The sequence below is a fragment of the Helobdella robusta genome, assembly GCF_000326865.2.
Source record: "Helobdella robusta unplaced genomic scaffold HELROscaffold_3, whole genome shotgun sequence".
NCBI classification, from domain to species: Eukaryota; Metazoa; Annelida; class Clitellata; order Rhynchobdellida; family Glossiphoniidae; genus Helobdella; species Helobdella robusta.
Genome location: NW_008704501.1, coordinates 8199416 through 8200234, shown reverse-complemented (window position 1 = coordinate 8200234; position 819 = coordinate 8199416). Strand labels below are relative to the sequence as shown.

Sequence of the window (819 nt, the reverse complement as noted above, 5' to 3'; positions counted from 1 at the left end):
GTATGTATGTATGTATGTATGTATGTATGTATGTATGTATGTATGTATGTATGTATGTATGTATGTATGTATGTATGTATGTATGTATGTATGTATGTATGTATGTATGTATGTATGTATGTATGTATGTATGTATGTATGTATGTATGTATGTTAAAACCAAAACATGATGAGTGACACTGAACCGTCAAACATCAAGTAACAAATGGATTAACACTTTGATTTGTCGTTAATTGCACATGTCGGCATTCAGTTGGATATTTTCAAGCACACAGACACGCAGGAACCGCTGCAACAAGCACGAAATGTGGTTGGTTGCGAAAAACAGTTCCCTGCTGTCACCTGATCTGACACTGATCATTTTGCCTATTTCCTTAAGAAATTTAAGGGTGTTGGGGTCCATCGGGCCGAGAACCTCGATGCATATTGGCAAGAATTCCATCGAGGGGAGGGCATTCCCATATTTTTTCATTTTCTCGTCCGCTGCCCTGGCCGCGGCCAAACCGCATTCTTTACTTGTCAGGTTTACGTATCGTTCGGCGAGGGTGCCAGGGACCGTAACATCCCACGCCAAACATCTGCCGGCTCTCCAAGGTATTAGCGCGCATTCGTCCGGTCGCCTACCATCATGCGCAGAAATGCCGGATGGTTCCTTGAGAACCGGGATTGAAGCCTTGGAGAAGAGCCGACAAATGTAATCGTTTAGCGCTGAGTGACGTAGTTGACGGCCCCCACCCAGGCGACGAACCAAACCGTGGTGCCCAAACTCGTCCGCCTCAGCGCCACATCGGCACGTGTATTTATTCTGAATGACCAGGC

General features: G+C 45.7%; 1 protein-coding gene across 1 annotated transcript in view; it reads left to right on the top strand.

Annotated features, from left to right (window-relative positions):
* Nucleotides 1-819, top strand: part of HELRODRAFT_161895 (hypothetical protein) — a gene marked incomplete at both ends in the record, with an annotated part of 8014 nt that overhangs the window by 395 nt on the left and 6800 nt on the right. Inside the window, one exon of the mRNA XM_009021766.1 lies at nt 276-694. Within this exon, the coding sequence (XP_009020014.1) occupies nt 276-694 (419 nt within the window). The remainder of the gene's footprint in view (nt 1-275; nt 695-819) is intronic.